This window comes from Salminus brasiliensis, chromosome 15 (genome assembly GCF_030463535.1).
Source record: "Salminus brasiliensis chromosome 15, fSalBra1.hap2, whole genome shotgun sequence".
In the NCBI taxonomy this organism is placed as follows: domain Eukaryota; kingdom Metazoa; phylum Chordata; class Actinopteri; order Characiformes; family Bryconidae; genus Salminus; species Salminus brasiliensis.
Window position 1 is genome coordinate 22,107,684 of NC_132892.1, and position 12,476 is coordinate 22,120,159.

Consider the following 12,476-nt stretch of genomic DNA (forward strand, 5'->3'; position numbering starts at 1 on the left):
AAAAGTGCAGAATTTCATGAAAAGGACACCTCTCCAACTGTTAAGCATGGGGGTAAACTAATAAACATTTGGGCTTGTGTTGCAGCCAGTGGCACAGGGAACATTTCACTAGTAGCTAAAATGGTTTCAATTAAAATATCAGCAAACTCTGGAAGCAGACATCACACTATCCTTAAAAAAAGCTAAGGCTAATGGTCTGTAGCACATCTCAAAGTCTACAATGGACAACCTCAAACGGGCGGACGCTGAAGGTTTTGCTGTGACCTTTTTTTGCAGCTGTAAGAGTGGCAAGAGGGGAGAGCCTATAATATAGTTGTCATGGTTGTGGAGTTTGGAGCCGGAGGCAGACGGCTGTGAGAAGTTGGGTAAAATTAATCGTTTAAGCCTTAACCCTTTTACGCAGAAAAGCTTATAACACACTAACATATTCAGTAACTACAGGGACTTCTGTCAAACTGGTGAGGCTATTCTGTGGTAACAGAAGTTTGTAATAACACATTCGGCCCACCGGTGTTCCCATAGGCTTTTTAAGGGGTTAACATTTCTTACCCGCAAAACACTTCATATATGGCTTTCATTGTGAATTCAAAACAATATTATTATCAGTTGTTGGTATCATTATTGCCAGCAATGGTAATTTATTTTTATATTTGTATTTCTTGAATGTCATTAATGAAATATCTCTGAGCCCAGCCATTCTATGAGGGTGCCTTACTTCGCTAATGTACAGAACTGTGCTACTGTGCACACAGTTCTTCCACTTCCCAGCCAAAAAACGGAAATCCACATCATCTCTAGATGCTCACAGCCAGACCCTCATATCGACCTTTGCTGTATAGGAAAAAAGGGCAGGCATTCAGAGAAAGGCTACTTTTAGATTTAACTACTAAAGTAAATGCTTATTTCGAAAAGAACGAGTGACTAAATCTTAATCTAAATCTAAAAACCAGAGGTTGACACCGAATGCCTTTCCTTTCTCTGAAATCGCCCCACTTTTTTTCCCCATTTCCTTTATATTCTGCCTGCCATTTCACAGACCTCGCAGAGAAAATGGCAGGGACATTACAGAAGTCCGGCCGAGCGGCATTAAATCACACGCCTTTTGAGATGGGCTATGAGGAGCTGATCGATAGAAAGATGATGTAATTTTCCCATAGTCCAATGTGACCCCTGTGGCAATGTGGTGCTGCGGTCATGAATCACCTCCAGCCATCTGGGGCCGTGGAGAAAGTGCTGTATTTCATCAGCTCAGTAACCATTTCATTATAAATCTGGGCAGCAAAAGGACCCACCAGAGTCGGGATATTTATTGTTGGAGCAGGCAAGAGCTGCTGTTTTATGCTGATCTGAGAACACTTTTATGATGTCTTGTCATGGTTAAAACTCGAGTTAAAGAAAGGTAAGGGGGTTCGAGATGAACATCAATGTGGACATGCAGAGCATTTCTGGCTTGGGATTGTCTGGAACTGCAAAGCAAAGAAGGGGTAGACTTCTTTCTCAAGCATGAGTGATATGGCAGTATGAGTGTTATGAGCTTGCACGATTCAGCTATTCATGCATACAGCCCAGTGGAACAGCACAGCTGGCTTATACCAGGAACTGTCATTATTTGTAACCAAGTTCTGCAAAGAGTCCAATTTTTGGGATAACAGCAGTGAGGCATAAAAGGTCGCATGTGTAAGCTTATCATGGTCTAAAACTCCCTTAACCAGAATAAAGTCAATGTAATACACTAGGGGTGTAAAAATACTGATATATCAAAGTATTGTGATATTATGCTTGCTGTCCTGTATTGATGATCAAAAACATAGTATTCATTTTTAATTTATTGTGTACTAGGAGAAATTGGTGGCAGACAGTGGCTCATTTTGTGTTGTTTAAAACCCGACCACAAGATAGCAGTATTGTCTTCAGATCCCACTGTTCTGATTTTGTTTTTGTTTTTTTTTGCTCAGATTTTATACATTATGTGTTTTTATACAATTATATATACTTCTTTTATACAATTTTCTTGAAATTTGTTTATTTCTACTGGCATTTCTATCTAATAACACTGTATGTCTATTTTATCACACTGGAGTAGAATCTCAAATGGCTCCCTATTCCCTATGCAGTGCACTCAGCAAGTCATAAAAACAGCTTCTGCCTTCGGTCAATGCATCATATGTCTACATAGGTCTAACTACAAGTCCTTTTAGATTCAGTTCACAATTCCCTGCTAAACATTTAAAGCACTACTTGTCTAGAAGCCAAGATTACATCTTACACCTAAACAGTGCACTGTATAGGCAGTACAGAACCAAGAAACAAGATTTAGCCTGGCTTTAAAATTATTTGAGGTAGATCTAACCTAAAACAGACATTTAGAGCTAGTAATGCACATTTTGTTTTGCTATTTTACAGCAAATTACTGGGGAAATGCTCAACACTAACTATGAGTTGAAAAGCGATCTAATCTGATTATATTAGCCTAATCAATCTAATCAGTCCAGTTCTTGCTTTTAAGAAAATAAATGGTCAGTTTCTTGTTTGAAACTAAATCAAGGACGTACTTTATCTGTCCATACACTCCTTGATTTGTGTGTCCATGATATCCTTTACAGTTTCCTTTACAACAAAACACTTGTGAAAATCGTAAGATCTTGTTTTCGGAAATAAATGTCAAATGTACACCAATACATGTTGCATTAGGTTTAAGTGATGTAAATTTTCCAGCTTCCAAAGTCAGCAGAGCTGCTGCAATGCTGAGCCCAGTGAGGCCAAGTGAAAGCACCAGTTTTGCCAATATTACCAACAGTGACATTAGGTTTATCTAGTTTGTCAAATGATGAATATACAGAGGTATTCACTATATTTGCATGTCATTCTTTACTCACAAGATCACCAAAAGAGTTTCAATTAAAAAACATTTTAAAATAACTCAAAATTGGTAAAACATCCTGTTTTCTCAATGTAGCACTTTTTTCATTGTTCAGTGCACACAGTTTTACTGTTACTGTGAAGTTGATTTGCCATATAACCAAAATCTATTGGAACCACAACCTTTCATTATAATGATTTGTACCATTTTTGCTGAAAATGTAAGCTCAACATTTACATTTTTGAAACTGTGCTGCTTCAGGGAAACTTGAGTAATGCATTGGCCCTTAATACATAGTATGACATTGTACCATTTCAAGATTGTTTTTTTTTTTTTCAAAATGCACAAATAATATGTATAAGTACATAAACGTTTGCTTTCAGTAACTGGTGTGACTCCTAGCAGTAACTCCAACCAACAATTTTCAGTCACTGGTGATCTGTCCCAGAAAACTGGACCCATTCCTCTTTACAAAGCTGCTTCAAGGTAGTGTTATTGGTGGACTTCTTTGCATGAGCTGCTCTTTTTAGGTGCTTCCACAATAGCAATTTCAAAATGTAGGATTTCTCCTAATTTAACCATTTAATTCAACCATGTGTTATTGGACTCTTGGAATTGTGTGCTTAGGGTCATTGTCTTGGTACATGATCTACTTATGGTTAAGCTTCAGTTCATGTACAGACACCCTGACATTCTTCTGTATAATATGCTGGTAAAAGCCAGAGTTTATCTGTCCATAAATAAAGTCAAGGCATTCTGGACTCAAGGTAGCAAAGCAGCCTAAAACCAAGAAACTTCCACTGTCATGCTTGACACACAATTTCTTATGTTAGAATACATTGATTGTGTTTTGCCAAACTTGATGCTTTTAATTTAAACCATAAAGTTCTATTTTGGATTAAACTGTCCACAGAACATTCATCCTACAGGTTTCTGGCTTATCCAAGTGGTCTTGAGCAAATTACAGATTCACAACAGAGCTGCTCTTTGCTCTCCTTCCATGCGCATTGTTCTTGTTCAGTGTTTGCCTGAGGCGTGTAGGTTCTTTGATGTTACCCCGAGGCTCTTTGTGACTTCCTGTTATGTTGGAGTATATCCTGTTTCCATGGAGTGATTTTTTATTTTTTTTTGCTGAATGACCACTGCTTGGGAAAGAAACAGTGGTGTTAAATTTTTCCAGTTTATATATCTGCCTTGCACTGGATTGGCAGATAAATGATTTTGTAACCTTTTCTAGCCTGCTGAGCTTCAATAACTCTTTTTGTAAATACCCTCAGGAAACTTTGTTGGAAGGATGACACACTTCCATAAATCGGGTGAATCTATTAAAACCCGAGACCTGAGTTCTTGTTCTTGAAAAGCTAGGAGGGTGCGCTTAACTTACACCTGATTTCAGTCTTCTTGATTGAAACACCGGATTCAATTGCCTTTAAATCAACTCATACCCCTAAAGGTTTGATAAATGAATGCAAAACTGTTTAAGTGTAATTAGTTTAATTGGATTCTCTTTTATCTAGTTTTAGGGATAAAGATTTGATCAAATTTCTGGTCAGATTTATTGACAAATACCAAATATTGCTAAGTGTAAAGGGTTCATATCTATTATATATCATATCTATTCAAATCTATTATATATATATATATATATATATATATATATATATAGACCTCCATTTATTAGAAACACAAGCTTGAGATGAACTCCACTATCAGGGCACTTACTGCTACGTGCCTGATTACTTGCGCTTAAAAAGCAACAGACGTTTTGATTAAGTCTGAGCGCAAGATTTCCTTTCTAGGCTCATCCATAAAATTAGAACATCTTGGGTGAACCCTTGATTATTCTGCCTTCTTCAAAGTAGATTAGAAGTGGCAGTTGAGAAAAGTTGTTAAAACTTTCAGAAGTTTGAAATGCCAGATCTTAACAGAACACAAATTTCACATTAGTACTTTGACCAGCATCTGAATATTTTATGACATTCACCTCATGTGCTGTTGGAATTCCACCGCGGCCCGTATTTTAAATAAATAAATAAATCAAACAGTCAATTTCAGCTTTCATGCAACGCAAACTGACAGTTGTCTTTTTCTTTTGGACCACTCAAACCGTGTGCAGATAGTGAACACATGCCTGGATTTGACTTGGCACATGGCAAAAAAGACAGCCATTGGTTAAAAAGTGAAGCTGAGGAGCTTTACCCTCCGGCCAGCCAATTACGTAAGAGAGAAAAAAAAAAAAAACATGAGATGACCTTGTCTTTATTCCTTCATTTGAAATGATGTAGTTCTATCTGTCTGTGTCCATCACTCTATCTGTCAGTCTGTCTGTCCAACCAGAATATAGGGCAAAATGAACTACTGAGTCAAAGAATGAAATTTAAATTTGAATTTAGTTTAAAAATGACTGACATTACTGACAACTTGTCCATTGAAATGGTCTGTTAGACAGATTTGTTGTATCGTGTAGAGAGCCATGCAAAAGCTTGGGCAACCCTGGTCAAAATATCTGTTGGCATGAATGTAAATATAAAATGGCCTGATTTCCAAAAGGCATTAGAATATATATGACACAGTTCTTTAGTATTTTAGCAAGACTTTTTATTCTATGTTTTACAGATCAAATATAACAGAAAAGGAAAGAGCCTGAAGCAAAATGTTGGGCACCCTGCATGGCCAGTACTTAGTAACAACCCCCTGGCAAGTAGCACAGCTGTTAAATGCTTTTTATAGCCAGCTAAGAGTCTTTCACTTCTTGTTTGGTCATTTTCGCTCATTTTTCCTTGCAAAAGGCTTCTAGTTCTGTGAGATTCTTGGATCATCTTTCAGATGCTGCTTTTTTAGGTCTATCCACAGATATCCACTTTTTCTTTTCTTTTTTTTTTTGAATAAGACACAATATTGGGCAGCCAATAATATACCAACAGTCTACCATACCAGTCCTGTCAGTCACAAAGCAACCTGTTATTTTTTAAGGTATGAAGAGAGGACGGAAAATGGTCATGTAAAATGTAATTAGAACTGTTAGGTGCATTTGGAACTCCCACAAAAGGTGTTTTTTATTTTTCACCAATATTACTTTCAGAGTTTAATAGAGTCACCTTTAATTAGTTACATAAGGAACTAGGAATACTAAGGTCATCATAAGGTCATCTTGTCCCACATATATATATTTCTCTGAAAGTAATTAACAGCTGATATTGTGTGTGAATGATAATAATCAGCTTGATGGAAGTTATTCTTCTGTACTGGAGTTGTCCAATCGAACTACACGTTCTCACAGGGCTAAGGTTCTCTTAACAACTGTTCTTTGCTAGACTGGAGATTTATTTATATTTCCACCCACTCTTTTTTTCTTTAAACTCTTTTGTGGTGTCTGTTTTTTTTCTGAGGTGTTAAAAACAATAAGGAGGGCACAAAAATCTAATATTTCACCAGCCGAAGAAAACAAACTAGAACTTCAGGTTAAATTAAATTCTTTTTAGATAAAATGTGTCCAAATTCTCTAAAGAGAATCTGTCACCTTTCGATAAATAGGTGGGGCACTAAAGCTCTTTAAAGTCTTTAGTAAACCAAAACAAGCCAGTGGTTGCTAATGAACTTGATGGCAATTTCTACATTATTAAGCTGTGAATTAGACCTTTTCCAGCGTACCTATAATAACTGTTTTCAAGCTTAATCAAATCAGTAGTTGGTCATTACCATGAGTTAGTATGCAATAACTAAGGCAGACTACTTTTATTTGTGTAAATATACATCTTTTGCAAAACATTTTAGATTATTATGCCTTTATTAAGACAACAGTGGGAAATCATCATCATCATCATCATCATCATCATCCCAATAACTGCTGATTAACTGTCTGCTCGAGTAGTTTCAAGATAAAGGTAATAATATAAATGGTAATGGTTACATGACTGAAAAGTGGTCTCAAGTATACTACAACACTAAGTGCTCAGGATGCTTAGCTTACTGTAGTTACTGATTAATAGTGTAGTAATTAGAATTCAGAAATTAGAAGTCAGTTAATTACCAGTTGCTACTAGCAACAGCTAGTTACCAGTTGCAACAGGTTGGTTTAATAACCAATAAGGGCCTCATCGATTTCTAAAATGTTTTACAAAAGATTATGATGTATAATACAGAAATAAGTGACAATAAGTGAAAATTCTTAATTCCACCTACTTAGTGCGTAATGTGCAGTAGTGTAGTCATGAGCAGCCAGTTAATAACCAGTTGTTGAATCAATAAGTTACCTACTACCTATTGTCCTAATAACTACTGGTGGAAACAATAAAATATTGCGCAAAATATTTATAAGAGATAAAAGATGTATAATATGTAAATACAAGTGGTATAAAAAATAAACAATTTTACGTACATACTGCTTAATATAGTAATTAGCAGCCAGTTCAGTACAAACGTCTTCAGTGAGGCATGAGATCATGAGAATGTTCCTAAAAATAAATAATAAGAAGAAGTTAAAGCATTTTAAATGTCTTAGGATTAGCTCTTGAAAAGTTAGGGGTCAATTGTCTAGATAGGGATTGAATCTAATCTTGGACTATATGTTTCTTTCATTGAGGATTCTCTTTTCTTAATGCTGTGTAGTTCAGGACCAGGCATAATCCCTGTCTGGCAAACCGACCCTAAGAGTATAAACTGGAAACTGGAAACTGCTACTGTCTATGCTTCTCATCACGGCAAAGGCTGCACACAGTTTTACTTTCCACAACTCTATAAAGCTTGGGGGTGAAGAGACGTGCAGCGTAAAATGCCTTGACCTGAGCAAAGTGAGGTCAAACTCTGGAACGAGATTGCCTCTATGAACGGCATGTGCATGTTTAGCCATCCCTAGATGTCTTTATGTGGCAAGAATTTAGAAAAACACTTTTCTCATCTGCTTTAGGAACGGGGGAGGGCAGCGTCTGGGTCACTCCCGCTATACCTGAATAATTGAACGTTTTACGAGGGCAGAACGAAAGTTTTTTTTTTTTAAGAATTTTTTTTTGCATGGACTTCTTTCAACCTGTCCACAGAGTCTATGCAGATTTAATTAGCTCATCCAGATTTCTGAACACGTGTGACAAATTAAATATTTTAGCGTACCTTGTAGGAGGACAACATAGAGGCCAAATGACTTTAACGCATGCGTAATCTTTCTTTGCATATAATGCACGGATAGGCTTTAATTGCACCAACTAATTCCCCAAGTCTTAATCAGGTCTTCTCATTATGTTTCAGGTCAACCGACTACGGAACCACTTATGAGAAGCTTAATGAAAAGGTGGGGGTGAAGACCATACTTAGTTACCTGTATGTCAGCCCAAACAACAAGAGAAAGGTAAGGATTTTTTATTTGTGCCCTCTATGTTCCTTTAACAAGTGTTGCTTATTGCTGCGGTCATACTAAAACAGTATTTTTTCATTTTATTTTTTACTCCAACTATCCTTCACTACGCTGTGTAAACGCTTTATTCCAATGGACTAATAGAAAAGTTAAAAAGCAAACCAAAGTATGGAGTAATTTGATTATTATTATTATTATTTTATTTTCATATTTCTCACTCACAGCACAAGCAGAGCAGTTTTTAACCAACACCACATTTGTGTTTTGAAGTAGAAGTGACAATATTATATGACACAATTTTTACCACAATTTTTTCACCATTAAACAAAAAGCCTTTATATACAAAGCCATGATGTATGTTCTTAGTTTCTTGACCATGAATAGATTTCGTTCTTGACATGAAAAAAAGTTAAGTTTGATGAACAATGTCACTTTATCCTGAGTTTAATGATTTATTATGACTTAAATTAAATTGACACATGACTCCTAACATTACCTACCTCTAAGCCTGTCACAATAATTACATCATAGACTTATCATTCAATATATGGACATGGCCTCAATCATTTTTGCTGACCTTAATATTGCCCTTTGTGTTAACTTGTTTGTTTGTTTACATAAGAACAAAAGTCACTAATATTTGAGGCAGTCGCACAAGGGACAAAACACCTCCATACACACAAAGTGGACTGCAGCAGGTAAAGACGTGTTACCAGAGATGTTATAAATGAGGAGACCGGCTACTGGTTGAAATATAAGTGGAAATTCTTGTAACGCTCAACATGGCGTCTGTTTTCATATAAATTCCCACCCTCCAGCAAAAAGAGCCAATCAGCTTGCTAGTTATGCTACAAACGGAGGAACAACCTGGTGTGGAGAATATAGCATGCGTAGTAGACAGAATAAGCCGAATAAATCATGTATTTTGTCCAAACTCTCCAAAATAGTCATGAGGTTTTTGTCAGATTATAAATATGTTTTTAGAATGGTAATTTGATCCTCAGTTTTCAGTATTTTGATCTCTTCCCATTTATAGCCTGGTCTCGTATGGCTGTAAATAACTGCCCGGTGGTGTTTTCAAAGATGGCTCCCAAGTAAACAGACTTATTAGGATGTTGGTGTTACTCAGGCTAGTGTTAGTGCTAGGAATCTTAGCATTTAAAAATCTGACAGGTGATACACAAAAGTAAACATTTAATTTCATTTTTATGCTATTATATGATCATCATTATAAATGGTCTTACAATGACAATAATATTGTGTATCGCAATTATTTCTGGCACAATATATAATCTAAAAATATTATCATGACATGACCTCTAAAACATCAATACATGTGGAAAAGTGCATCTCCCATGTGTCACAAATGTAATGATTACTACCAAAGGTACGGTTGGTTGGGGAGCTAGCTCATTTTGGCTTTTTGCTAAATCATACAAGATAATAAAATGAGAAAGTTTTACAAAAGCAACCTGCACATCTCTGCTACACGTGAAAAAAGTAAAAATGTAGTTTTTAGAACCAACCATTTATTAAGTATTTAGCAGTAAGTTTATGTAAATGTTACAAATACCCCATAGGTACAGGTAATCGTATCAGATGTTAGGCTGAGTTGTCTCTAAAAAAAGGTGGTAAATTGATACAAGCACAATTAATTCAGTGCAGCTCAGTGTTGGTCTAGTCAAATGAGTGTTTCACCCTATATATATATATATATAAACCTTGAATTGTATTGTACTGTCTTAAGCTGACTTAAGAATTGTAGTATAATTATAGAAGTAAACAACAAAGCTGGCAATATGGGAAATAAATGGACTATACATATAATGTATTTTTTGCTATGAAATACATAGTAGTGTCATTACATTTGCATAGTACAGCAAAATATGATTTTATAGGGGTTAATATTGTTATGATCTAAGTTAACAAGTGAGAAACTATTTTTTTCTTACAGCAGTGATGTTAAAACTTTATTTATAAGTTTATACATTTTAGAGAATGATTACATTGGCCATGTTATTTGGAATACAGTTCCCTCAGTGAGCACCAGCTAATTTATAGTCTCTTACCCCTACACACACCCACACAGCCACTTCTTATATCTTACACAATCCGTTCACCCCAGCAACTTTACAACTACAACTCAAGGAGATGGATAAAAATGAAATCTTCATTCGGAGATTTAGTAGTTTTCAAAGCAAAACACATGTGCCTCATTAATATTGATAAGCCCATAGTTTCTCCTCTAGGAAAGGCGGCTGAGTTATGAACTGTATGAAAAGAGGCTCGTAAATTTGCTGTGTTTTAATCAAAGACGAGACAAGAGAGTTCATATTTACAGCCAGGGGGCCCCCACAGACCCCTCCGAGTGACAGTGCAGGCCATTAGTCTCACTCCTCCCTCTCCTCCGGCTTCCCTCGCATTACTCCTCCAACCCCTTCCCTCACTCAGGCAGGGCTCGTTTTCTCCTCGTTAATTACAGTGCCGTAATGAAGACAGAATGCGTACCCGGGACGCGCTGTGGGACCCATGCGGATTGCATGCTCATAAAGCTGCCACTCCGGCTCACGGAACTGTGGCAGTTTACTTAATAAAAACGAGTCTCGTTTCCCCAAAACGACGTTCCAATGATCATCGCTGTTTATGTGGTTTCCGCAATTACAGTACACACCAACCAGCTCCTAGAGCATTTTTCCCTTTTTTCACTAATTCCCACATTTTACATGATAGCAGAGAGCATCAGGGCCGAGAAACAACACATACGGAATGACTTCACTCAGAGATATTGACCTTCGCCAAATAGAGCTATTTAGCCACACCCTGTCATGCAACACAGCTAAATGACTCAAACACATTAACGAGGGCAGACATTCTACTAATTAACTTTTAATGAAGCTCACATAGTCATTAGTAAGATACAATGACTGTGGTTCAGCATTTTACAACTCTGTATTCATGCACAGAAGTCACAGTTTGACTAAAGGCCCATAAAGGCTGCATCGGTTTTACCTGGGGAGGTGCTGTGATTCGAGTGATTAGTGATTGGTTCTGTGAGCTTAAGCCAGTGCGGATCTGCAAAGTCATAGTTATTACAAGTCTGCTGAGTAATAATCCCAGAGTGGAATCTGGAGCTCCCGTTGGTAGCAGTAATCTTGTTTGAATTGACCTCACGCTAATGTATTAGCAAAACCTGGCAAAAGACAATGGCACAAAATGAAATGGCTACAATGGAACTCATCTTGACACAGTTGTTTTGTCCTAAAGTTCAGCACAGGGCTATAGTAATGTACAGTATTTGGGTGGTGGCCTAATTAGATGGAGAAGGAGCATGAAATATCTCCTGCAAAGCAATGCAATTTTTGTCTTGTTGGGTGGCTTTGGGTAAGCTGAAAGAGGCCTAATGCTTCTCTGGCTGAGGCCAAGCAGGTACCTTGTTTCATTTAAGCATCAACACTGACATGAACTATGGCTATGGCCTCACTATGGCTTTTTTTTTTTTGTCTAATTTAAGGAAATTCCATAAATATTTGGTCCTCTACAAATTGACTTGAATCTCTTAAAAATTACAATTTAAATGGACCTACTTTGGGACAATGAATCCAGGTTTAATATGGCTTTAAGAACTGGACACACTGCTCACGTTTTTCTCTTGAAATGATTCACTATTTATATTAGAAGCAAAAATATAATATATATAATATAATAAATAATATAATAAAATATATATAAAATATAATATAATATATTTACTGTTTGCCGTAGACAAGACAAATTGAACAAAAACCTTTTTGCCATTTTTCGAAAGCCTGGGGTACACTTTGTGACTTGAGAGTTGTAGTTAAAGATCCTAAAAGACCCACTGAGACCCACTGACCCATTGAGTTTTCTGATTGTTATGGCAAATGGTCCATCACACACTAAACGGCTAGAGATCATACACTACACGGGCCAAAAATCTGAGTCTGCGCCCCCCCCCTTTACTACTGGATTCTTTCTTCAACTTTTGACTCTGCAGACTGGAGCTAACCAGCACAGACTTAGCCAGACTGAGAATCGGGGTTATAATCGGGGTAAAAAAATGTGTAATATAGCCCTTATGAAGCAAAGCAAACTTTTTACGATTTGTTTTACAGTTGTTTCAGAAACAAGGTGTTTTTCATTTTGTATTTGAAACAAGACAAGGTATTCACCATCTTTGTTAGAGAAGACAAGCTATCTGTCTGAGAAACAAGGCACCATTCACAGCTTGTCCTAGAAATACACAGTTCT

At 36.7% G+C, this 12,476-nt stretch overlaps 1 protein-coding gene across 3 annotated transcripts in view; it reads left to right on the forward strand.

Annotated features, from left to right (window-relative positions):
* sorcs1 (sortilin-related VPS10 domain containing receptor 1) overlaps positions 1 to 12,476 on the forward strand; it is a 262,548-nt gene that overhangs the window by 144,012 nt on the left and 106,060 nt on the right. For all 3 annotated transcript variants that reach the window (XM_072656709.1, XM_072656708.1, XM_072656710.1), the window contains exon 3: positions 8,102 to 8,201. In XM_072656709.1, coding sequence (XP_072512810.1) covers positions 8,102 to 8,201 — 100 coding nt within the window. The remainder of the gene's footprint in view (positions 1 to 8,101; positions 8,202 to 12,476) is intronic.